General features: G+C 39.4%; 1 protein-coding gene across 3 annotated transcripts in view; it reads right to left on the reverse strand.

The window, feature by feature from the left end:
- Window positions 1-3,248: 3,248 nt before the first annotated feature.
- LOC130912193 (homeodomain-interacting protein kinase 2-like) overlaps window positions 3,249-25,132 on the reverse strand; it is a 28,543-nt gene continuing 6,659 nt past the window's right edge. Inside the window, exons 1-9 of one of the 3 annotated variants that reach the window (XM_057830089.1) lie at window positions 19,010-19,135; window positions 18,305-18,572; window positions 18,051-18,236; window positions 11,762-11,943; window positions 8,688-8,811; window positions 8,517-8,624; window positions 8,375-8,443; window positions 8,110-8,303; window positions 3,249-8,033 (exon numbers count right to left, since the gene is read on the reverse strand). In XM_057830089.1, the coding sequence (XP_057686072.1) occupies window positions 7,862-8,033; window positions 8,110-8,303; window positions 8,375-8,443; window positions 8,517-8,624; window positions 8,688-8,811; window positions 11,762-11,943; window positions 18,051-18,236; window positions 18,305-18,496 (1,227 nt within the window). In that variant the 5' untranslated portion in view covers window positions 18,497-18,572; window positions 19,010-19,135 and the 3' untranslated portion in view covers window positions 3,249-7,861. Of the gene's footprint in view, window positions 8,034-8,109; window positions 8,304-8,374; window positions 8,444-8,516; window positions 8,625-8,687; window positions 8,812-11,761; window positions 11,944-18,050; window positions 18,237-18,304; window positions 18,573-18,864; window positions 19,136-25,132 lie in introns of those variants that run through there. The other 2 variants (XM_057830090.1, XM_057830088.1) reach the window with 2 other exon arrangements.

A 25,132-nucleotide genomic window follows, 5' to 3' on the forward strand; every position in this document is an offset into this window, starting at 1 on the left:
ATATGGGTGCCAATGCTTTTTTGGAGCGGTTTTAGACAAGGTAGACTCCCCAAATGTCATTGCTCTACGCTGACAGACCCTAATGTTATAGGCCAATTTTAAAATTTCAAGGGGGCGCCACTGAGCCATTTTGTTACATTTTTTTGCAACGTTGCAAAATTATCGAAATTTACAATTTTCCGCACGTATGTGCAAATTTTGGTAACTTTTCGTGCATGTTCAGGCCTCCAAATTGGCCGTTTACATTTGCCCTGAAAAAAATAAATAAATAAATAAATAAATAAAAAATAATCCTTTGCAAAACAATAGGGCCTCTGCACGCTTAGTGCTCGGGCCCTAATGACACTGTGCTGTCATTTTAATCTGTTTGAGCAAGGCATACGTGTTAATTGCGTCAAATATTTTAACGTGATTAATATAAAAAATTAATTATCGCCCATTAACGCGATAATTTTGACAGCCCTAATTTTTATATTAAATTGCCTTTCAAGATGACATGTCTGTTCTATGTGTTGGATTTTATCAAGTAAATTTCCCCCAAAAATGCGACTTATACTCCGGTGCGACTTGTATATGTTTTTTTTCTCTCCGTTGGGCATTTAATGGCTGGTGCGACTTATACTCAAGTGCGACTTGTAGTCCGAAAAATACGGTACTTGATGCGAGTTGGACCTACCTAAGCGTTTTATCACACGTTTGATGTGTCGAGCAACCATTTGAATCCGAAGAGCCTTTTGCGCGTCCGGTAGCCCTCCCAGTTCAAATGGATTGGATGTCTATAAACATCGATGCAACTAATGCATTAAGAAATGAACAGTTCACATACAAGCATGATACAGATGGACTCTCGCCTCGCCTTGTGTTCTGCGTCCGAACAGATTGGACTTTTGTTTTCCCTAGCATACAAATACAAAGTCTTCAGGGTAAAATGCTCAAAAGGTGATTATGTCGAATCAGGGGCGTTAACGGGGGGGGGGGGGGGGGGGGCGGTTTAGTGCCCATTCACGGACATGCTCTGCCCACCCAAAGAAAACTGGATGTAGTACTCATGGCAGTTTAGGCACCGCGTATGGTATCCCATTCATATAGTACTGATGTGTTCTAAGTTTTAACCTTTGCATTGTTCATTGTTACCTCCTCTTTCACCTTATAGAAAAAAGAAAACAAATGGAAATGAAATGTTGGTTTTGTTCCTAGGGGGCGCTACACACATTTACACATATTTTTTGATTTTTTTTTTTTTTTACATTTTCTCAAAGTTTTCACCGGTGTTCTCCTGGCTGTTGAGTTTAGTGAGTTTTGAAGCATTCTGAGGGGTCTATGTAGGGCTCAAAACTCCCCGATGTGAAGGTCGCCACGGAGCCAGAAATTTTATTTATTAATTTATTTATTTATTTCATTTGTGGGGGGGGGGGGGGGGGGGGCAAACCTCTTAAACTACTGAAATGCAAAGGAAACTGTTTTAGCACAGTTACTTCTATAACGCATACAAAAACTGATTTTCATTCAAAATTGTATTTTTTCAATGATTTCCAAAATAAAAGTTAACAAAAACAGCAATAACCCCAACCTCCATCTCCTAATTTTTATTTTCCCTCATATCTTCACATACTGAATGCCAAATCTCAATTTTAACTACTTAAGAACATAGAATGTATATTAAAATTGAACTTAATGTGAACATTTACTTTTTGTTTTTTTAATAACAAAGATATAAGTAACATAAGTACAAATGACTGATATAATGCAGAGGGAAATGGAATATATTTTGAAGATCGCGCAAAAATTGACAAAAAAAATTTAAATCATAAGGAAATAAATAAGTAGCCTGGCATAAATGAACAAATATAAGTCCAAAGTGTACATTGACAGCTAAGATGTTCTGAACCTCCCATCAGTGCAAATAAAACTAAATATGATAAATAAGCCTCTTCAACTCTTTCGTTGCTCTTAAAGATTTGATCCATTTTATGTTGCATTGCCCTTTTTTGGTCAAATCAATTCAACCTTTTTTTTTTTTTTTTTTTGCTGTTCCAGAAAACAGCCACATTTGAACCAATCAGAGCTAACTATCTCTGCTGATCACATGTCAGTATGTCAGCCAATTGAACGGATAAATGTGTCCAGGCGTTTTGCTTTGCTGCGTGCATTCGTACATTGACGTGACTCATCATCATCAGACTCAGATAACTGCAGCAGCTGGGGAAACCTCCATGCCGTCCGTGGAATAAATTAATTATAAATATTGGTGAAAACGGATTATGCTACACAAGCACTTTATTATGCTTTTTGTTAACACTTTTGTATGTACGTAAATCTGATGTTGGTAGATTGCTTTCTTCTTGGAGATGAAATACATGTGTGGCGGCTTAGGATTTTTTTTTTTACATAGCATTTTGACAGTTATATTTTCGGAATCAAAACACCGTGTACTGGAACAGCATTCCGGCCCTGAATCTTATACCGGAACTGCATTCCGGCCCTGAATCTCATACCGGAACTGTGTTCCTGACCGTTCTGGCCCACTTTCACCCCTGGTTCTAAGTCAAATAAAATCAACTTTTATTTGTTTAGACCAAATCACAACAACAGTTATCTCAAGGAGAAAACAAAACATGTTTTCAGGTGCAGTAGCCCTACGCTGGATTTCGACCTACTTGTGCATTGTAGCTTTTTTTTTTTTTTGCCCCCTCAGGTAAGACTAATGCCTTGCATCCTGGTAACACCACTGTGTCAAATTGCATTTTTTTCTAGTTTCATGCATGATCCTCATCAAAATGAGTCTGACTTTGTTGAAGTTTGTCATCTATGTGATTTGTGATTAGTGAAACCGCTTCGCAATGAGTAGATTTAGTGACGTTATTATGCAAGTACTGGCCCACTTTGTGCACCCAACCCACGCACTCACAAATGAGCACTAGTCCAGTGACACACCCACTCACCAATCACTATTGACCAACTAATATACACAGAAAAAAAAAAAAAAATTGGGCAATTGTGATGCAAACTGTCTTGCACATGTGATAAAATTCTGGGTTGTAAGAAATATAATGTTATAAGAAATAATGTTTTAAAAAAATGTTTTTTTTTTAAAAAAAAAAAAAAAAAAAGCAAGATCTCTTTTGGTTAAAAATTTATGAAAAAATACACAGGTTATTCCAAACAAAATTATGTAATTTTTCAATAGTTTTAACAACTAAGCATTGTGATTTGATACAAAAATAGCTTTAATTCCTATACACGACCAAATTAACATTCAATTTACAAAACAAACTTAAAAAATATGTGTATATATATATTTTTTAATTGGTGTTAAAGAAAAATATGCAACCTTAAAGGTGCTATGAAATGGCAACCATTTCACAAATTGAAAATTTAATTTTACGTGTGGGACATTAATTTGACACTCAAATCAGGCTGTTCAAGATTTTGGCATTCCACTCAGGCTGTTTTTTTTTTACATTCTCATAGTCATTTCACCCAAAACATACATCAGGGAAAGCCCCCTTTTTTCAGCAATTCCCAATCAGCATTGATGATCATGTCTTTCTTTATAGTGCTTGCTCGCTAGTACAAGTTGTCCTAATGCCATAACGGTGACATACCAACAAGAGAATAGAAAGCCTCTGGAGATAGCATGCTAGCAAACTGAAAATTCTTTCAAAAATTAGTGGGCAGGGCAAAGGCATCTGAAAATGACTAATTAGGATCTAATTTCACAATTAAAGCAGAAGTTCAGAATTTTTGACATCAGGCTTAAGAGTTAGCAGGGGTTTAATTAGTTGGTGGAGTTAATTTCAACAAATTCTGTGCAGTTAGCTATTTACAAGTTTCAGGGCTCCGGAGTGGCTAAGCTAGCACCAGTCAATGAGCCTCTCCTAGCATGCCAATATAAAAAAAACATATGCATGCATGCATGAAAATCACCAATGATCCATGCAATTAGTAGTGTTGGCTTGTTTTCAGGATGAAGTTACCAGAATTTACCATTGCATATCAATAACTGTAGTATGAACAGCAACATTAGTAATCCACCAGTAACTCCACCGACTAATTGAAACCCCCGCTTACTCGAAGATTAAGCTTAATGGAAAAAATTCTGAACTTCTACTTTAAGCCTTTTTCTGTCACTCATTCTTTAAAAATATATTTGTGTCCAAAATATGGTCCGCTATCACTTTAAAGGCCAAATGTGAACTAAGGTTGGCCAACCATGTTTTTGAATAATATCAATGGCTAAACAATTATAAGCATAGTTTCATTTTTTTTTTTTAACGCAACCGTTCCAGATTCTTTGTTTAACCCATAGCAACACCCTTGACAACGAAAATGCTTTTCTCCGGCAATCTTCGGAAATTATGTCACACCGGGAAGTGCGAGGGAAGTCTGCCATAGAACAGTATTGTTTGTTGCATTGCTTCTCGGTAAGATGCCATGGCGGTGTGTGGTGATGTTTTGTTCTCACTCAAACAAAAAGTTGTATGAGTGGCCAAGGGATAGCAGGGCACGTAAATGGACATCTTTCGTTCGCACGAAGCGAATGAATTTCATGCCATCATCGAGTAGTGTTCTCTGCTGCAAACACTTCGAAGATGCCTGCTTCCTTAACCGGTCTGCTTATGATCAAGGATTTGCCAAAAAGTAATTTGTGTGTGATTTTTGGATAGATGACTGATGACTTTGTCAAAGCAGAGCTGCCAACTGTTGTGGAATGAACAGTATAAGCTAGCGACGTTAGCCGAGGCTATCCCCGATCATAGTTGTTGTTGCGTCCGCTATGTTAAGCGTGTTTAAATTGTGCGTCATCTACGATCTTGCCCGAAAGGGTTAATCCACTGTCAATCGGGAAAGGGGTGAGGATGTGCACATAAGCGGGTCGGCGTCGCGTAATTCACGGTCACGTTGCAGTAAGAGACACACACCGCCGGTGAGTTTGTTTATTTTTAATTTATCTGTATTTGTATTGTGTATTTCCACCTTCATGCTTCAAGCACTGCATTGCATTTGTACGGTTCTCCGTTTCTTTCACGGTGATCGCTTTGAAGCCTTCTAGTTTGTGCTTCGCCGCTTCGCGAGAGCCGCTGACAGGTGACAAATTTTAATGTCTGGCAGCGAATCAGCGAGCACCCAGGCCACGCAGTGAATCATGGGAAATGTAGTCTCGGGACAACACTGAAGTGGTGCTTTGTAATCTGGTCGCTTGTGTGAAAAAACTACATTTCCTCACGCCATTAGACGCCATTTTGTTTTCTTATTGTTGCCACAGTAAAGTGGAGAAAGCAATCGGCGACTGTCAGGGGCGGACTGGGACTAAAAAGCAGCCCTGGACTTTGGCTCGGCCCAGCCCACAAGAATCGCTATACGAAGGGAAACACAGACCCCCTAGGGGTCCGGGGGCATGCCCAAATGCATCAATTTCGTGCACTTTGAGAGAAAATGAAGAAAATGTGTCTAGACTGTGACTGTCTGACTTGGGGCGCTCAAAGTACTGCAAGGCTGAACTGGAGTTGGGTTCATTTTCTGTACTAGCTCTATGATCAACCTGAAAAAACAAATGAAAGAATTTATTTTTCAAAGCAAGTTTTATGTATCTAATTTATTATAATATATCTCTGTCTATAAAATGATTTCATTGTTCATGCCATAATTCAGTGGTCTCCAAACTACTCCACATAGCGCCGCAGCGGGCGCAGGATTTCATTCCAACAAAACAAGACAACACCTATGCACCAATCTGGTGTTTTACAAGTGCAGTCAGGTGCTGCTTGTTTTAGCAGAAACTTCATTGGTTAAACTGTCGGTACTCGATCGGTTGAAACAAAAACCAGGCCCCACAGCGGCCCTTGAGGACCGGTTTGGAGACCCCTGCCACAATTAATCTTGCCATACAAATAATACATTTCAATGAAAATACAATAAACATTTCAAGACAAATCCTGAATACATAACCTTCATTGGAAAGTTTTAACCAGAAAACAAAACGATATATACATGATTAAAAAAAATATATCATACCAATTTAACTTACTAAACTTTAAAGTAAAACCATTTTATTAATATTTTGTTATATTTCATATGAATTAATATTGCTGCTGCGTGTGCATACGTTGTTTTACAGCTAAAATATTTTTCCTTAGGAGAGTGATAGTAGGACTAGCATACTGTAACTTGACACGATTGCAAATGGACTAGCTGGCACTAAGCCACTAACCCTTTAATTGTCATTTAAAATGTAGCTACCTGGTGGATAACAATTGCCGGTATACCGAGCAAGTGACCCTCTTCATCCCTTTTTACTTGCCCTGCGCTTGTCTGGAAAACTTCCACCAGCTTATCATTTCAACTCTCCCTCTTTTCTCTCTCCCTGCACTGGCTGCACGTCAGAGCGGCGCCCGCTACCCCTCTCACCATTGCCGGGGGCTAGGCTGCTGTTACCCGACGTGGCCGTTGCAGCCAGACTGCTGCCTGCGAAAATATTTGTCAACTTAAGACATTTTAATGCTTTGCTCTCCTGTTTCTTTGTTTTTTTTCTCCCTAACCTAAGTTCTCCGAGCCACCCTTTTTTTCTTACTTTTGCCACCACCATCCATATTGTGCATTACCGCTCGTCGCTAGTTTGCTTCTACAAAGAACTAATGAAGGGTACTTTGTGTTTTCTTCGTTCTTCTATCAGACTGGCGATGAACAGACAGGCGCATTGCTGCCACCTGTCGGATTGGATGCGAGATGTAGATAATGAGAGGCTAGGGGGGATAAAAACAGTGATGTATAATGAATGGCGGCCGCCGGCCGTCCAGGGCACCGGCCGTTCTGTGATCCTCCAGAACCCACAGATTACCAGTCCGCCCCTGGCGACTGTGATATAGTGGATTTTATTTAGTTGTAATACGGGAGTTCACCAGTAGAGTGTACGCATGTCGTTTAGATGTGTTATTGTTTGTGCCTTACTCCTTCACTAAAATAGAGAAAAGTTGTTCAGAGTCACTTGACAAGACGTTGATTAAAGTTGTAAAAGCCAATAAAGGTGTCGTGTGGGTCACTCGGTCAAGATATAACAATGACTCATCTCCTTCTTTCCCCCCAACGTTTTTATATTATTATTTTATATGCACGAGAGCTGCCGGATCTGCCAAAATGAACATGAAGTCTGATTTTTTTTTTTTTTTAACAATGTCATCAGATAGACAAAAACATAAAATTGATCTATCGCTTATATCGCTGTTTGAATCATTGTTTGAAGGGCTTTGTGTGGCGGCCGTATGTATGGAGGTGCCATCGCGTTCCCGGTGTGACGTATCACTTCCGGGTTCATTCCCTTTCAGGCTCGAACTTCGGAAACGCGATTATTTTGTCAAATATACAACATATAAATTATTTTTTCATGCTTTATTTGTTGGACAATGTTTAATTACTTTACTTGTGACCCTATTTGGCATGTGAAGAAATTACTTCACATTACTGCTTTAAAGGCACTTGCTGTTGTATTTCATAGCACCTTTAATGGAGGACACGCGTAGGAAATAATGATGTGAGGGAGGAACAGCAGTTAAACCACCATAAATATAATAGCATACATTTCAGGTTTCCCTCGAAGGCTTTTACCTTGTGTGCCTCATTGTATTATTTATCTTGCACTGGATTGTGGTGTCACCAAATTCCAAGTAGAGGAGTTCTAAATGAGACAAAATGCTTACTTGATCTTGTTGCTCTATGCCACTGGCAAGTGTGTCAGACGGACTTTCCTGAAGCTGTCAATTGAGGACGTATCGACGATTCCTGCATCTGCTATTGGCAGACCCTTAGCCTCATATTTTTGCCTTAAGTATTAAAGATGAGATTTTCTGCCAACATGCTATCGACTTCATCGTGTCTTTTTTTCTTGACACTTGAATTTACACTGTTGAATCATGATGACAGACTTCCTGGGCCTAGCAGATTGATCTCCAAATTCGTAACTCGACTTGTTCCAAATTGGCCTCGAAGAGGTCTCTCTGTTTTGACCCAGCTCCATGCAGTTGCGCCAGAGTTGGACACTGCAAGAGAAGCAAGCAATCGAGTCAGACAATGCCATACATAGCTATCGGCAGAGCTGCACATGTGTCCACTTACTAAACACTGTTTGGAAATTTGCCATCTAAATGACTCATGGTAACAAATGGATGCTCCAGAATTTGGCAAGGCCTCAACCTTTTACTCTGTTCCAACTGGAGCATTGCAGCAACTAAGTTCACAAAGATCTCCAGGTCGCACTGCATGGCACACCAGTCCTCATCGCTACATTTGATGGGGCGAACAAAATGAACCTAAGTCAAGGCATAAAGAAACCTGTTATTCTCCTATTAAAGCCACACATATGCAAGTAACATGAACAAACCTCAAGCAGATCTGAAAGCTTGTTTAAAGGCTGAGTACCATCGCAAGTCGTGATCATTTCGGCTCGGTTCTTATGAGGAGAAGTGCCAGCGTCAGCAGCAGGTTCTTGTGCACCAAAGGTAAGGACATCATCATACAGGTACCTTCAACCTCCATTTCTTGCCTTTCTTACGAAAGAAGCACGACGTGAATATACCAGCATCGAGCATGCTGCCTGGCAGCTTTCCAAGTGTGGTGCTGATCTGCGACAGCTGTGGATGTGACAACCATGTAAGAAATGAAGTGAAGTATCTTCACAAGGGTGTGTCACTGACCATGCTATACTCATCACAGCCATCAAACAGCGGGCGGCCGAGCAAAAGCTCCACGGTGATGCAGCCCAGTGACCACACATCTATTGCCTCCGTGCACTCGTGGCCCAGTAGCACCTCGGGACATCTCGAAATGGGAAAAATCAGTTTTAGACTGGGTCATTACAGACACAGGGACATATAAATTAAGAAGTATGTGTAACCATATATCAAAGGATCAACATACAGTGCTGCTCAAAAGTTTGTGAACCCCCTCAACATTTTGGAATTTTCTATTATTTCAACCTGATTTCCTAATCAATCAATTCAGTAGTTTTTTTTTTTTTTTTTTTTAACAGTTGTGTTGTCGAGACTAAATTAAAAAGAGTTTTCATCAACTGATGTAGGTGCAAAATTGAACTGTTTGGTCACAACCAAAACCGCCATGTCTGGCGAAAAGTCAACACTGCATACCACCAAAAGAACCTTCTCCCAACAGTGAAGCATGGAGGTGGGAATGTCAAGATCTGGGCTTGCTTTTCATCCTCAGGACCTGGACAACTCCACATAGTCCAGGGAATCATGAATTCTGAGGAATATTGTCAAATCCTAGAACATAACCTGACGCCATCTGTTTTGAAGTTAAAGCTTGGCAGAAGGTGGATCATGCAACATGATAATGATCCAAAGCATTCCAGCAATACAACCAAGGAATGGCTGAAAAAGAAGAAGATTCGTGTTCTGGACTGGCCCAGTCAAAGTCCTGACCTAAATCCCATTGAAATGCTGTGGCGGGACCTGAAGCGAGCAGTTCATGCCAGACGCCCATCAAACCTCTCTCAACTGACTGCGTTCTGCAAGGAAGAATGGGCAAAAATCCCCCAAAGTAGATGTGAGAGGCTGATTAGTCACTACAGAAACCGTTTGGTTGAGGTAATCTCTGCAAAAGGAGGCGCAATATCCTATTAACTGAAGGGGTTCACATACTTTTGCACACATGATATCTGAGTTTTTCTTAAATCAACCACTTTTGTTAAATAAAGAATGACAATATAACTATTTCTTTTGTTTCAGTCCATTATTTGGAATGTCAGTATTGTGGATTTGGGTATAACTTAACATTTAATAAGGTTATTTTAGTTTTTTTTACAAAAAATCTGACCATCGCTGTGGGGTTCACAAACTTTCGAGCAGCACTGTATGTAACCCAGCCCAGCAAAATAAGTCACAGTGACCCATTTCTCAAAACAGAAATTTGGCATGTTTGAAAATAATAATTTCCACTTTCCAACCAAGATCACCCATTAGCTCAGAAAAATTGTAAGTTGAAGTTGTCTGGTCTGTAAATCTTGAATTTCCATGATAAGAAAATGGAGTCGGAACATGGCAACCCTCTATTTTTTAGCAGCTAACGTGATAGTGAGTCCGCAGTGCAATCAAATTCAGGAGAGACACTCAGGATATACTGAGGAACAATTTATTGTACTTTTCCGCCATTAAATAATTATAGTGGACCCTCATGATACAAGGGCCTCCTCACCTTATGAGTTTTTCATGATACAAGCATTACCACGAGAGAAAATAAGTCTCATTCTGCGAACGCATTTTCACAATACGAGTAGCGACAAGCAAAATCCAGAAATGCCTCTCTTGCTTGGCGTGTTCAAGTGCTTTGGCATCCTGCGAGATGGCATGCAAGCTCTCTCTTTTGCGTTGTCTTCCCAAGTGTCTCGGCGTCCCACTAGGTGGCATACAAGCATCCCACATCAACGGAATCCCCAATCTGCACGGCTGCCGCTCATCCTCGTTCATTCTGGTGGTAGAATTTTGTATCCAACTGCATCTGAGTCATTTGTGCTTACAAGTGAACATTAACCATGTCCCCCAGTTTATGTACACCGCAAATGTTTGTTTTTTCACGATCTACTATCATTCTCTTTAATGTTATGGTGCATGTATGGCCTCTCATTGTTTTTTTTACTCATGCTCGGCTGGCACGCACTTTCGTTATGTCACCTCAAGACTGAAGCCCTCATGATAAGTGCTTGTATATAAATAACATTGGTTTTATACTTTTAACTTCTTTTTCAGATAATTATTTAGCCTAAAAAAATGATGCTTTGAATTATTATTCAGGTATTATTTGGGGTGACACCACCCAACCCCAAGCATGTCATCATATGTTGAGAGAAATAACGAGTCAAATTTTACGTCGGGTGTCGATGTGATAGTGTGTCGAGGTGCCACTGTATTTGTTATGGAGAAAATCCATTAACGATACAAGCACATTCACATTACTATCTTGGTCCTGAAACGGATTATGCTCGCATCATTAGGGTGCGCTATATTTTAAGATATTTCATTTGACTTCTAAAATTCATTCTGAAACAGTGTCATTGATTCTCACCAACAACCAAGGACTCTTGATTATCTTCATCATCTGGTTTACTCAGTAATATCATGACAGAAACCTTTTTTGTTGTTAGCATTGATTTGACCATCGCCAGCGTCATTTTTAAGTTCGTCAGAACTACAGGTATTGTCATTCTCTGATTTCTCCCAGTCGCCGACATCATGATAATTGTCGGCACAGAAGTATGTAGACACCTATTCAGTCCACTGCGATGCATATGCAGCACCATCCAAATTGAGAGCCGACAGCTTATTCAGACTGTCACTATTCTGTCTTTGTCCAAAGAACCATTATACAGTATATTCCAAATCAACTTTGTCATAGGCTGGTATACTAAGTGTCCAATATTTTTAGATCAAATTACAACTATTGGAATGAAATAATTTATTGGTGATGCCCTAAATTCCTTGATTAAAGGCATGTATCATATTCTGTTGACAACATAGTTACTTGCCCCGCGATTGGTTGGTAACTGATTCAGGGTGTACCCTGCCTATTGCCCATAGCTAGCTGGGAAAGGCTCCAGGACCCCCGTGACCCTTGTGAGGATAAGCAGCTCAGAAGATAAATGAAAGAATATAGTCACTGTTGCTTGCCATTGAATTCGACATGGAAAACATGGTAGTCACTTGTAGTTAGTGGCATTCTGAGTTGTGTGGGCACTTATGTATTCAAGATCACTTACCGGTACCACATGCTCTGTACGGTCATACCCCGGGACAGCTCAGAGGCATGCAGGGCCAAGCCAAAATCGATGACTTTCACCTTCAGTGGCAATTGCAGGTGGTCCACCACCATGATGTTTTCTGGCTTGAGATCGCAGTGGACGATCCCCACACTTTTAAGGAAATGCAGCGCAGTCCCCAACTTAAATAAAAAGTTTTATATGAGTTTGTATTTACGTATAAAATGTGAGCTATAAAATATAAGATGCTTGTTTCATAACATAACACTCAGTTATGTTATTAACGACAGGGGAAACTGTCGACCATGATTGATATAACGAAAGTCAAGAAGCATTTACATTTATACAGTGTTGTCACTAACGCGTTACTAAGTAATACGTGATTGTAATCGGTGATTATTTTCTTTCAGCACCATGTTCATTTTTTCTAAAACAAGTAATCTGATTAAAGTTTGTTTCCTTAGTGTCTCTGCTTTACTATTTTGTTACTGCTTCATAATGTATGTAGAATGAAAAACGTTGGCCTTGAGTGTGGGAGTGACATCACATGTCACGTTTTCTTATTAAAACAGGTCACGTGTATTACCATGCTGTGTGAGCACTGAGAGTCTGCGGCCAAAAGAGCATAGCCTAGCTACCTCGTCAAGATGCGAACAATGAAAGAGGCAGGGGAGACAACACAAACGGCTGCATCGGCTCACTGGAAATACAGCCATTACTTCACATTTTTGTCTAGTAAAGATGACAAAAATATCTTCGTACGTTGCAACTTGCAAACTTTGCGCTGGCTCAAAAACACTGTCAACCGCTAAAAACTCCACATCCAATTCAAGGAACCACTTGGAATTACAGCACAGCGCAACACAACTCAAACCAAAGCCTACAGCTAACCTGAAAGCCAGCACTTCTACAGTTTGTAACCAGCCTTTTGGACCCATTATGAATTTTTTTTGTTTTATTGCTTTATAACTTTTATAGACAAAATTTTAATGGCTAGGTCTTTATTTTAAAGGGGAAGTTCGGAATTTTTGACATTAGGCTTAATCTTCGAGTTTGCGGGGATTTGATTAGTCAGTGGAGTTGATTTCAATAAATTCTATGCAGATGTAGATTAATGTGCTATATACTGTGGGGCAAATAAGTATTCAGTCAACCACTAACTTTGCAAGTTCTCCCACTTGAAAATATCAGAGAGGCCTGTAATTGTCAACATGGGTAAACCTCAACCATGAGAGACAGAATGTGGGGAAAAAAACAGAAAGTCACATTGTTTGATTTTTAAAGAATTTATTTTCAAATCATAGTGGAAAATAAGTATTTGGTCAATACCAAAAGTTCATCTCAATACTTTGGTATGTACCCCTTGTTGGCAATGACGGAGGCCAAACGTTTTCTGTAACTCTTCACAAGCTTTTCACACACTGTTGCTGGTATTTTGGCCCATTCCTCCATGCAGATCTCCTCTTGAGCAGTGATGTTTTGGGGCTGTCGTTAGGCAACACGGACTTTCAACTCCCTCCACAGATTTTCTATGGGGTTGAGATCTGGAGACTGGCTAGGCCAATCCAGGACCTTGAAATGCTTCTTACGAAGCCACTCCTTTGTTGCCCTGGCTGTGTGTTTGGGATCATTGTCATGCTGAAAGACCCATCCCCGTCTCATCTTCAATGCCCTTGCTGATGTAAGGAGATTTTCACTCAAAATCTCTCGATACATGGCCCCATTCATTCTTTCCTTTACACAGATCAGTCGTCCTGGTCCCTTTGCAGAAAAACAGCCCCAAAGCATGATGTTTCCATCCCCATGCTTCACAGTGGGTATGGTGTTCTTCGGATGCAATTCAGTATTTTTTCTCCTCCAAACACAAGAACCTGTGTTTCTACCAAAAAGTTCTATTTTGGTTTCATCTGACCATAACACATTCCCCCAATCCTCTTCTGGATCATCTAAATCACTGGTGTCAAACTGACTCAATAAAGGGCAAAGTGGGTGCAGATTTTCTTTCCAACCAATGAAGAGGACACCTTTTGAACAAGCTGATCTCTTACATGGGTAATCAGTTAAACAGTCAGGTGCTGCTTGTTTCAACAGAAAATTCATTGGTTAAACTGTTTCCGCGGTATCGGAACAAAATCAGGCACCCGTTTGGCCCTTTGTCGAACTGGTTTGACACCTATGATCTAAATGCTTTTTAGCAAACCGCAGTTGGGCCTGGACGTGTACTTTCTTCAGCAGGGGGACACGTCTGGCAATGCAGTATTTGAGTCTCTGGTGGCGCATTGTGTTACTGATAGGAGCCTTTGTTACTCTGGTCCCAGCTCTCTGTACGTCATTCACTAGGTTCCCCTGTGTGGTTTTGGGATTTTTGCTTAACGTTCTTGTGATCAATTTGACGCCACTAGGTGAGATCTTGCATGGAGCCCCAGATCGAGGGAGATTATCATTGGTCTTGTAGGTCTTCCATTATCTAATAATTGCTCCCACAGTTGATTTGTTTACACCAAGCGTTTTACCTATTGCAGATTCAGTCTTCCCAGCCTGGTGCGGGTCTACAATTTTGTCTCTGGTGTCCTTCGACAGCTCTTTGATCTTGGCCATAGTGGAGTTTGGAGTGTGACTGACTGAGATTGTGGACAGGTGTCTTTTATACCGATAATGAGTTAAAACAGGTGCCATTAATACAGGTAACGAGTGGAGCTTCGTTACACCTCGTTAGGGGAAGTAAGACCTCTTTGACAGCCAGAAATCTTGCTTGTTTGTAGGTGACCAAATGCTTATTTTCCACTGTAATGTGGAAATAAATTCTTTAAAAATCAAACAATGTGATTTTCTGTATTTTTCCACATTCTGTCTCTCATGGTTGAGGTTTACCCATGTTGACAATTACAGTCCTCTCTAATCTTTTCAAGTAGGAGAACTTGCACAATTGGTGGTTGACTAAATACTTATTTGCCCCACTGTAAATACTGTCCATTTATCATTTGTCAATTATTTGTTAGTTTCATGGCTCCAGAGTGGCTACGCTAGTGCAAGTCATTGGTGTTTGAAATCAACTCTATCGACTAATAAAACCCCTGCTAACGCGAAGATTAAGCCTTAGCCTATGTGAAAAATTCAGATCTGGCCCTTTAAACTAAATTATCGGAAAGTCAATTACATGTGAATACATTTTTCTGTTGTCCTTCCTATGTTGAGGCAGCATAGCAGAAAAATTGGTAAAAAGTAACAGATAAATTACATTACAATTGTCTTACTTTGATAATAACGTAATCAGCAAAGTAAGATTACTTTTTTGAGGCGTAATCAGTAATTAAATTACCTATTCAAGTTTTTTATCTGTGACAATACTGCACTTATATCGCTACGTATGGGAAATAAAAACTCCAATGAAGCTAAGATTGACTCTGTTGAAGCATGAGTACTGAACCTAGAGAGAATGCACATGAGCTCAGGGACTATATACAAAAAGATTCAAACTAAGCACCTTTATAATGTGAACAGCAGTGCCGTTTCATCACTGATCTGCTCCAGGAAACAAGTTAAACAAATATAGTTACAATAAATACTGTTGATTGTGTCCTACAGAGAATCATTGTGGCTTGAATCCTTCAGGGGTTTACACACATTTGTTTTGGACAGCATTCACAACAGGGTTTGGTGCAGGGAGTACAGTGACCTAGCTCCAGCTTGCCATGTTTGTTGCTGGTTGCTAAACGACCCAAGGGGAAGTAGCTCATGCCCTTTTCCCATTTCAATTTGGCCGCAGCTCAGCCGTTTGTATTTGTTGCAACAAATAGCCATAGCTCCACTTTTACTGAGGAGGAGATGGCAAGCAGTATCAAACAGGAGGGAACTGATTCATCCTTGATCTGTTTGTGTGCTTCATATTTTGTCATGTTTTTCTCATAGGTTACAACAATTGACAAACTTTTTTCGATTCAGCAGACAACGCTCATTTCCACTGTTCTTTGACAGTAACCTGCCAGTGTCTCTTTGTGTTGCTTCCTCAAAACTTAACACTAATTGGGCAAGGTAATAATGCTGGAACTTTTGCATGGTGGCGTTCCAATTCCATATCGTAATCTAATTAAAATTTGTGGTAAAGTTGCAAAGATGATCTGACAACCGTAATCAAAGGTTGGGGCCAGATTGATAAAGAGCAGTATGTCACTCATTATTATTGCAAGCTGTTATAAAAGTTGGTCTCATCTTAGTCTCATCTTGGTCTCATCTGACCAAAGCACACGGACCTTTGGTCAGATGAGACCAAGATTGAGCTTTTTGGCAACAAACACTCTAAGTGGGTCTGTCATGCCACGAAAGATGCACATGCTGAAAAGCACCTCATACCCACTGTGAAGTATGGGGGTGGGTCAGTGATGCTGTGGGGCTGTTTTGCTTAAAAAGGCCCTGGGAAACCTTGTTAGGGTGCATGGCATCACGAATGCTTTGAAATACCAGGACATTTTAAATCAAAATCTGTTGCCCTCCGCCCGAAAGCTGAAGATGGGTCGTCACTGGGTCTTTCAGCAAGAAAATGACCCTAAACATATGGCCAAATCTACACAAAAATGGTTCACCAGACACAAAATCAAGCTCCTCCCATGGCCATCTCAGTCCCCAGACCTTGTTTTGTTGGTAAAAGGGGGTTGAACAAAGTATTAACACCAGGGGTGCTATTAATTGTGACACACATTATTTGATGTCAAATAATTATATCTTTATGTGGGATTTTTTTCCCCCACTGAATAAATGCACTTGTATTGAAGGTTGGATTTTTCTCTTTTTTTTCCATTAGGGTCCCATATTATTTGAATAAAAAAATATATATTAAAAGCTAAAAAACACATCTTAACCAGGGGTGCCAATAATTATGGAGGGGACTGTAAGTCTGAACATAATGAAAATAATTCACGTAATTATGGTAGGGTCAATTATATCCTTACAACATATGGGAAGACGATCGAAATTCCCTACATAACTGAACTCAATATATAATGCAAAAAAGGTTCCTTAAAAGTTGGTGGGGACAATATGAGCATTCGAGAAGTTGGTAGTGTTATGTCCCTACCGTCCCTATGCAAACCTACACCCTTGGTTTCAATGATGAAAACTCACCAATGCTGCGACACACCATTCGACCGAACAATAAAACGTTTTTGGAATAATCGCTGATCTGATTTAACAGTGCTTTGAGATCAATAGTTTTCTACACCAAGTCCTGTCATTCTTTTAACCCAGGCAGAATGGGCTCTTTGCGTAGTGCCATGACGCCATGTCTGTTGGAGATTTCACTGCTCACACCTTTCCCACCGAGGTTTGAAAATTAATCTACAAAATGGTTTTATAACCCTGCAGTGCTGAGGATTTCCACTGGAGGCTGGCTTTAAAACAGCAATTTCCTGTAGACGACCATGACAAAGCGCAACATCAAACAAAATCAAACATCAACATCAAAATAAATCTGTTTATAAAGCCTGGTAAAAACTTTTAGTTCAGACTGCATGGCATCCCAAAGCAACACAAACAGTGGCGTGATATAATCTTTCAGTTTCAACATGATTTCAAGCACCCACAGATTTCCCAGCCTGGTTAACTGGTGCTTTCATGTATCACACAGGGAAAGAACTTAATTCTTTAAAGACAGTATTCAAATCAAATCAGATGTATTTATAAAGCCCTTTAAAACCTGACAGGTCCTCAAAGTGCTTTACAACAAAGCAAAACATATTGCATGAAAAATAAAAGGAAGGAAAGTACAATAAAATTGAGTGAGGAAAAAGACATTCCAACAAATAAAACTATAAAAAGATCAAATCTGAACACATTAAAACTCTAAAAAAGAACCAGGCTACTCTAGTCAGGAGAAAAAGCAAAAGTGGGTCTTTAACCGCTGTTTAAAAAGGCCGAGATTAGTGATGGTGCGGATTTGTTTGTAAACCGGAAAAGACTGAGCTGCGTTTTGTCATGGCGAAAGATTTTGTGCGAAGAACCCATAGCTGACTGGTCTTTCAAGAATAGGACAGAAAATTAGGTGTGCTGATTTGGTCAAGTGCATTGAACGTTATTTGATCTGGACGCTGGTAGTTACAGAATGCAGCAATGTTAATGGTACTATTGAGCCTGTTCACCTAAAATTTAGACATAATTTGTAATATGCTCATTATAGCATTTCAATATCTTTTATTTAACTTTTAAAAGGTGACCCTGCTCATGAGTCACCCAGCTCCTTCATTGTGTTGACATTGTTTGAATGTACTACTGATTGTGATTGCTGTAACCATCAAACCTGCTGCAGAACAGGCCGGATCTCCATTAGTGACAATGGTAGACGGCACTCAAGAAGTTGATGAAGACTCATGTCGAGCTTCTCAAACTCCAGGCAAAATTGCCCCTGGAAGGTGAACGAGTCATTCCAGCAGACAATATTGAAGCGGTCCGAGCCTTGTTCTTTCAACTCGATCAAAACGCGCTCCTGTAATGCAGTATGAAAGTCACATGCAGTGTCTTTTTGAAGTGCCGCTGAACTTGTGACTTACGCACCTCATCCTGTGTATCTTCGATCTTGCTACTGTCCTTGATCACCTTCAAAGCCACAGTCTCGCCTGATGACATTTTCCTGCACTGGACCACCTCGCCGAATGACCCAGACCCTAAAAGTTCCTCCATTATGTAGTTGCAGGTGGGAGAGGAGACCTGGCACTCCACAGTCACTGAAAAGTTGGAGTGTTCCATCCTCTGCTTCCTCACATTGAGATGACATCACAACATGCCCAATCCATGTCTTTGCACGCATCCACTGGTGCAACATCTGACAATGATAGTAATTTTGATATTGAATTGTATTTTGGCCGCCATTCACGTGACTAAAGGTCAATTTGCTGGGTAAAAAGCCAAAATAAATTATGTATTCACATAGTGAAGGATAAAGGAAATACATTAATTTGAAGCACAGCAATCAATACAAATCAAAGACAGTTAAATAATATGCCTGTTTAAAAAGATGAAACAAGAAACAGATATGAGTAGTGATGTCAAAAGTGATGCGCGAATCAGAATTCCCTATGTGAGTTGGGACAGTGTCCCAGAGGTGTTGGGCTAACCAGTTGGGTGGAAGGTAATGTTTCAGACCACAGCCATCAACAGTGAAGCCAGATATAAGTGAACGCCTGCATCTTTCCTTGGTAGTGCAAATGAAAAATAAAAAGTATTTTTTAGAAAACACTTGCACGAAATGGCAGCACTTACCGGTCAGTCACTTGGACATTTGATAAAGCAAATATGCTTTGTTAGGGAAATATATATTTATTTATTTTATTTTACTTCTTAACTCATCAGTTCAAAATTTTAATAAACTACAAAATAATGTAAGAGTCATGTAAGGGGGGGGGGGGGGGGGGAGCATCTGCAAAGACTTATCTATGTGACATCACAGTGATGTGACGTGAGTCTTTGTGACAACAACAAGGTACAAAAATGTGTCCGATTAGCAAGCGGTCTGTCGTATCCATGGAGACAAAAAAAACAACAACAACAGCAACAACAAAAGTTTAATCTTTTCTTTGTTTGTTTCCAACCTGTAAATAAATTTCCGATTGTAATCTGAGAAATTATTTTCGAGGAAGCGGTTGCACGGTGGGCTAGTGGTTATCATGCCTGCCTCACAGTTCTGAGATCAAAGATAGAATCCCAGGCTCTGGCCTTCATTTGTTTAAGTGTACACTTTTTCTCCCTTGTGCCCTGCAATTGGCTGGCTACCAGTTCAGGGTGTGCAGGACTCTTGCCCAAAGTTGGGTGGGATTGGCTCTAACAGCCCATGTGACCCTGGCGAAGATAACTGGAACAGATGATGAATAAATAAATCTTTTGCCATTAAAGAAAAACATTTTGAGCTCTCAGCATTTAGCGCTAGTTTCAGTTGGCTAACATTCTACTGGGCAACATCAAAGGCTGATAGCTGAAGTTTCATGTTTTGGGCAGAACAAGAGGATGAATACGGAGGCCTTAAGGGCAAATGGAAGAAGAAGCAAAAAGACAGAGGAAAAAAAAGTTTAAGTAAAAAAAAAAAAAAATGCTCCGAAAGGTACACGGAATATTTTTTTTTTCTGACGAAGCAAAAAAAAAAAAAATTTGCCCTGGGAAAAAAATTACACTGAAGTAAAATAAAAAGTTACGACGGAGGATTAGGGCCAAATCAAGGAGAGAGAGAAAAAAAAAAGAAAAGGACGAGATTAAAACCGTACTGGTACTACAAGACTAAACTCATTACATAGCGTAACCGCTACGCACATTACGTACATGTACCGTAGCTGAGCGCTACGACGAAGCATCAATATAAAGCAATCTATTGATTATAATTTTATGTAGATGATCCAAAAGATAACGTGTTTCTTTATTTATGAAGCAAATTATAAAATATAGGCTCAGGAAAAGCACAATATCACCCGAATACGCTATGACGTCACTTACGGCGTACGTAACGTTATATTGACTTGGAACAACAGCGTGCATCTCGAGAGCGGTGGTGATTCTGTACTTCTGGATTGTTTCAAAAAGACGTTTTGGTGCATTGGCATCAAATTACAATCAATATAAAGAGTCATACACGTCGTGGCTCCCAGCCAAGGTAGGGTAACTTGTTATTTTAAGTACTTGATATAATATCCGTCGTAATCACACACAAAGCTTTCACTTCATTAAGTTTTCACCGTCAATTGCAGCCAATGAGAAAATACTGTGATAGGGCCAAATGTACGTTTTATTTATATTAAAAGGTAATACTCAAACGTACGTTTTGCTCGATGTATTTATATTAAAAGTAATAATTTATGTATCGTGAATCTTCACAATTCTTCTACATGGTGTGTCTGTATATCCATTTTTCATAGTTCTTCCCGAGCGCTTACATGTTTTGCATCTTCTCATTTTTGTCTTCCGAGTTCCCGATTTTCTTGTTTATTCAATTCCACCGATCCAAGATGGCAAAGAACTTGTTGGAAATTGTGACTTTCCTGAGACGTCGGAGTGTATCAGAGGAAACAATCAATTGGATTGAACAGCAAAAGGTATTTCTTACTTTTTTTTTTACCTTTTCATCAGTCAGTTCATGTCATTTGTAAATAACAATGTTTCAATATGCATTTGTTTCGACTATTTCTCCGTCACTTGTTACTTTTCTCATCCGCCTCTCCTCCTATGCACTTTCCTCTTACCATCCCCATCTTCTCACCTGCTTCTCTACTTCACTTCTCACACAGTATCTCGCAAAAGTGAGTGCACCCCTCGTATTTCTGCAGTATTTAATTGTCCTTTCACGGGACAACACTGAAGATATGGCTTTTTCAAAAGGTGAAAACGAGTCGGTGTACATCTAATAATACAGTGTAAATGTATTCTCTCAAAATACATTCATTAATGTTTAAACCACTGGCAACAAAAGTGAGTACACCCTAAGTGAAAAATCCCCAAATCAGTACGCCCTTTTCCCTCCCCAGCGTAACGTGAATCATTAGTGTTACGTGATCTTAGGTGAAAATACTGTAGGGAGCAATAGTGTTAAATGTGGTATTACTGCTCCTCTCTGGTTCAACATTAATGGCTGTATTCAGAGACAGATCTTCAGTTTTGTGGGATACTGTACCTTCTCTTTTCCTACAAATCTCCTCCTCATTTCTCCTCATTACCCCCTGAGCATTATTGTTACCTAGGAGTGATGTATACTAGGGCTGAACGATATTGGAAAAAACTGACATTTCGACTCTATAGGGGTTTACGATGTATGTTGTGATATTGAAACGAAAAGAATTTTCACCAAAGAACTTGCATAGCTCTATTTGGGAAGACTTTGGTTGACTCACCATGACAACACTGTATTCATATGATACCGTTAAATCCAGGCTAAGGTGGTTCATCTGTGAATGATGAAGATTGCTGCAAATAAAAGGAATCCAGGAGGACATGTCTCTGCACTATTGCTGCTTTTATGATGCAAAACAAAAATATACATGGCTAAAAAAATAATAATAATGAAATAAAACAATCACACGTCCTGCGATGGGACAATTGCGCTTGCGCACATTGCAATGGCGATGTTCAAACGATATATTGTGCAGGCCTAACGTATAGCCATTTTAACTAAAATTGAGAAATGAAAATCGGGAAATTTGGAACGTTCTGGATATCAGTGGACTTAATAGTGTTATGAAATGGAGTTCTGGATGAAAGTTACGTTGTCCTTTTTTTTCTTTGTTATGATGATGTGTCTGTCTTATTTTCAGATTGACAGCGAGGTCATCCTACTGATGGAAGATGCTCAACTGGCGAATTATCTCCCATCATATGGAGACAGGATTGCTCTCTTTAACTTTTGCAATCACCAACCACAGTCATCAAAGCGAAAGCAGGGACTGTTTGAAAAGCTAAGTGAGAAGCTCAAACTTAGAAAGGAAAACCATACAGAGAGTGAGGAAGCAACCACCTCCAATAAAACAAAAAGACCTAAACCAAAAACAAGAAAGCTTGAAATAGGGTGGATTCACACTGAAGGCCAACTGACCAAACAAATCAGAGCAAAACAAGGCGGAGGGACAAGAAAGATCTCAATTCGAAGTGAAGAAGGTTATAGTGAGATACTAAAACAAGGAAAAGTCACTTTTCTTTCGATACTTTTCTAGTCGATATTTTGACGACGAATGTTGCTGTCTGATTCCATTCAGTTTTAAATACTCAAACTGTTCTTTTTAAAATCACTCCATGAAGGGAATACTGTATTCACATAAAGATAATCAGAAACACAATTGTTCAATACCAACGTTTACAGTTTTACTACGTTAAATGTACAGTAGTCTGCTACTGCACCATATTTACAGAGATGACAGTTTTACTGTTACACGTACAGTATATATCACATTACGATGTTGTGTACGATGTTACAGTGAATCTTTAAAGAAGACCAGTATTACAATGCTACATGTAAACAGTATATGTAACTGTTACAAATCATTCTTATTATTTACAATGTACCATTATTTACAATGTTATATGTGTATATATATACAGTGGGGAGAACAAGTATTTGATACACTGACAATGGGAAAACCCATTGGCAGTGTATCAAATACTTGTTCTCCCCACTGTATGTAACAGTGGCTTGGTAATGTAACTGTTTAACAGGTAATTATGCTATTTACAGATAATGTGAATCATTGCTTTAAATTTCACTGCTGCTTTCTTGGGGACCTTGGCTGAGTGAACATTTCAAAGGGTCGCTCGCATTTGTTTGTTTTTTTCCACAAGTTCCATTTACTTTATATGTTCAATAAAAGGTTGTGAATACGTCTACATTTTACTGTGGAACATCCATAAAGCATAGAGGAATGCCATTTCCAATATTTCCACACTTTATATATGTTCGACTATTTCATTCCTTAGTCGTGAATAGAGTTCTACTGCAGCATATGCATCTGATGGAGCATTCCAGCCATTTTCCTCCATAAGGAGAGTGCAAAGCTCAAAAACCGTCTCATCGCAGGGATATGGCCCTTTCGGAGTGCAATCCTCCTTGCAAACAGGTATTTCCTCTGCAAGGACAGGCTACAGTTTGTCGTCTGCTGCATACAGCCGTGCCATGCTGAACATGAGGATGGGCCGTCCTCCAGGCGTCCCATGGGCAGATCTTGGTCGTATTTGGTGTGTGTTCCATGTCCTTACCACTTCATCCAATTCATCCTGCATGACAATTAATATACAATTGATAATCAATCAACAGAACCACTATAAATGTCTAAAAGGATAGTGGTTTTTTAGCTGTAGTTGTGAAAAAGTAGCCTTACGTCACATTTCGTTTTGGCAGATGTTTCAAAGTATTTTTACAAATGATATTGGATTATTTCCATCAATTCGCCTGCTATATATCTCTGTGTATGTTTATTATTCCTCCTCTTTATGTCTCACTCTCTGTCTGTCCCAATCTTTGTTGATATTACAGTACATGGGCAATAACTTCCTTTGTTTATTGAAATAGAATAGATTACAACTATAAACATGAACTATTCCTTTTTAGCCTCTGTGATGGAGGTGCAACATGTCATTTCTCGTAGTGGAAGTAACAGTATGACTTTTATTCTCGAAGTAACAGTATGACTTTTATTCTCGAAGTAACAGTATGACTTTTATTCTCGAAGTAACAGTGTGACTTTTATTCTCGAAGTAACAGTATGACTTTTATTCTCGAAGTAACAGTGTGACTTTTATTCTCGAAGTAACAGTGTGACTTTTAATCTCATAGTAACAATTGGAGTTCTATTCTCGTACTAATAGGGTGACATTTTTCTCGTACTGTTACTTCAAGAATAAAAGTCGTATTATTTCGTTGGGCTAATGCTACTTACAGGGAGCTACGACAAAGTGTTGATAGCCTGTAAATAATGATGTAGATGAGCCAAAATATGAAGGATTTCCTTTTCCTTATTTGTAGATCCGATTCAAAAACACAAGACGCTTTCAATACAAAACAGTGTAAAAGCGACGTCAGGTAAGTAGCATTAGGACAACGAAATAATATGACTTTTATTCTTGAAGTAACAGTACGAGAAAAATGTCACCCTATTAGTACGAGAATAGAACTCCAATTGTTACTATGAGATTAAAAGTCACACTGTTACTTCGAGAATAAAAGTCATACTGTTACTTCGAGAATAAAAGTCATACAGTTACTTCGAGAATAAAAGTCATACTGTTACTTCCACTACGAGAAATGACATGTTGCACCTCCATCACAGAGGTTAAAAAGGAATAGTTCATGTTTATAGTTGTAATCTATTCTATTTAAATTAACAAAGGAAGTTATTGCCCATGTACTGTAATAATATCAACAAAGATTGGGACAGACAGAGAGTGAGACATAAAGAGGAGGAATAATAAACATACACAGAGATATATAGCAGGCGAATTGATGGGAATAATCCAATATCATTTATAAAAATACTTTGAAACATCTGCCAAAACGAAATGTGACGTAAGGCTACTTTTTCACAACTACAGTTAAAAAAGTTTACAGTGGTTCTATTGATTGGTTATCAATTGTTTATTAATTGTCATGCAGGATGAATAGGATGAAGTGGTAAGGAGCTGGAACACACACCAAATACGACCAAGATCTGCCCATGGGACGCCTGGAGGACGGCCCATCCTCATGTTCAGCATGGCATGGCTGTATGCAGCAGACGACAAACTGCAGCCTGTCCATGCTAAGGAAATAGCTGTTTGCAAGGAGTATTGCACCCCGAAAGGGCCATATCCCTGCGATGAGACGGTTTTTGAGCTTTGCACTCTCCTTATGGAGGAAAATGGCTGGAATGCTCCTTCAGATGC

The sequence above is a fragment of the Corythoichthys intestinalis genome, chromosome 2, assembly GCF_030265065.1.
Source record: "Corythoichthys intestinalis isolate RoL2023-P3 chromosome 2, ASM3026506v1, whole genome shotgun sequence".
Lineage (NCBI taxonomy): Eukaryota > Metazoa > Chordata > Actinopteri > Syngnathiformes > Syngnathidae > Corythoichthys > Corythoichthys intestinalis.